The 2,034-nt window shown below is 47.4% G+C and overlaps 1 protein-coding gene across 1 annotated transcript; it reads right to left on the bottom strand.

The window, feature by feature from the left end:
• Positions 1–294: 294 nt before the first annotated feature.
• PPTG_25015 (hypothetical protein) lies at positions 295–930 on the bottom strand (the record flags this gene model as incomplete). The annotated part of the gene is made up of 3 exons (XM_008919144.1): positions 295–429; positions 762–801; positions 878–930. Coding segments are annotated over 3 exons (228 nt in total), but the record flags the coding sequence as incomplete, so codon positions are not given.
• Between the last annotated feature and the right edge of the window lie 1,104 nt (positions 931–2,034).

The following is a 2,034-nucleotide window of genomic DNA, read 5'->3' on the forward strand; positions in this document are numbered from 1 at the left end:
AAAGCTGTGCTTCCTGATAGACGAGCAACGTTCGCACACATCGTACCCGCACACTTTGCATCGGTAGTATGCTCATACTCGCGGAGCTACCAGTCAGTCATATTCAACCGATTGATATCGCTTGGCTTTTCTGCTATATCTGTGCCAAAGTATTGACTATGAGTAATCCAGAGTTACTGTCAGGGTTGATCATGATATTAATGACTACTGGGAAGCCAAAGAAATGAAAACATATCGAGTTGTAATGTAGAATAAACCAATGAGCAATGAAATATCACTAACGGTGAGCCTTACTCTGCAACAGCTCAGCACACGCTGCCACCCGCAAATGATAATTGGAAATTGAGTGCCTGTAGCGTCATTCAACTCGGTGTCCATCGTGGCTTGTATGTCCGAGTGGGTGCCTTCCTGGATGGTGTCCAGTGTGTCCTGTACGTCCCATTGAGTGCCTTGCGCGTCTTGAGCACTATAAAGGCTGTCGGCGCCCAGGCTCGGCCAGGTAGTACTTGACAACGGATTTCCTGGCGTGGGGTTAAATCGCCATGACGCAGTTAGCAGTCAGCGTGTCAAGCAGTGCTTGCGCCTGACCAACTATACAACATAAAAGAGTTGTTTTATCTAAACAAAGCACTCACTAATTAAGTCCTTCTCTGCCCCCGGACAAGGATATCATCGTTTCTGTCCCATGCTGCGTTGGTGAGATTGCCGCTGTCGGTAAGTACATAGACCGTGTCCGGATACGTAAGAATGGTGCATTTTACGCGCATCATCTTCGACGTCTTGCTGTGAACATCAGGACACCTAAAAATAGAACCGCAAGAGGACGCGCACAAATATATTAGAGCAAAACATTACCTGTCGTAATCAGCATCATCACGCAGGGTATCCCATCGGGAACGAACGTGTCCATTTTGAGCCGATGTTCACCATTGTTGTCTTGCTCCGCCGATGCATCGATATGATGGCATGACAGAATTCGACATCGGCGATCGCATAGAATGAAAAGCATTCTTTAACAGTCGCACTATCGCAAAGGCGCGCCATCACCTCCGCTCTGAGGTCTCTATTTACAGCCGAAAAACAAACGGTTGTGGCTACCGTATCTATGTAATCATGTCTGTCACCAACTGACTCACCTTGACCGTTCTCAAGACGTTCTCTCGAAAGGCAACCGCTGTGCGACTTACCGTTCATAATGTCGCGGACAGCCTGAGGACCGCACCGGTATTTGGAGGAATGCATCCGACGTCTGGCTTGCCCGTGAGGTGGTGTAATGGGCCTACTCTGTGCCCACTTCCTCGGATTACATGTGTGCGCACGTGTGTGAGGAATCGTTCACTTAGATTAACTCTACTTTCGTCCGAAAGTATAGATTTACTTAAGTAAGGAGAGCTAAGCCAGTTTACGATATAATTATAAATGTTATTTATGGTTCTGTGTCTTTGTTTGAGTTTCCTCCTAAAAGTGGTATTGTCTATGAAAGGTATTTGCGAACGAGTGGTTATTACTGCTGTTATTGGTAGAAAGATGTTGCCATTATATCAATAGGAAGTGTGGTGTAGTGATTTCTAAGTAATCGCTGAAGTGGTTACATTCAAGTTGCCAAAGGCCATGAACGCTCGGTCACGTGATAAGTGGCAACCACTGGACAAAGCGGTCAAGGATGCGTCACTACCAAACGCTCATCGGGTCCGACAATGACCAAGATGTCACACAAGTCGGGTGGTCAGTATCGGTGAAGCTAGATTCACATTCAGCGATCAAGAACTGACGGACTGCGGTACTACGACTCGGTGACGGTTGGAGCGACTCTTCGGTGGGTGCGACTAGAAGTCGAGCGCCCACCGGAGACCTGAGAAGGCACAAGGACGGTTGAAATGACTGTTGGAACACGTAGCGATCCATGACGGCTAGATTTTTGTATACTTGATTCGGATTGCATATTAGGAAGAGCCCGAAAGGGCATAACGAGTAACAGAACAGAATTTTCACTCAAACACACGAGCGAGGTCCGGCTTCAAGGTAAGCGTCTGG

This window comes from Phytophthora parasitica, assembly GCF_000247585.1.
Source record: "Phytophthora parasitica INRA-310 unplaced genomic scaffold supercont2.532, whole genome shotgun sequence".
Classification (NCBI taxonomy): domain Eukaryota; phylum Oomycota; class Peronosporomycetes; order Peronosporales; family Peronosporaceae; genus Phytophthora; species Phytophthora nicotianae.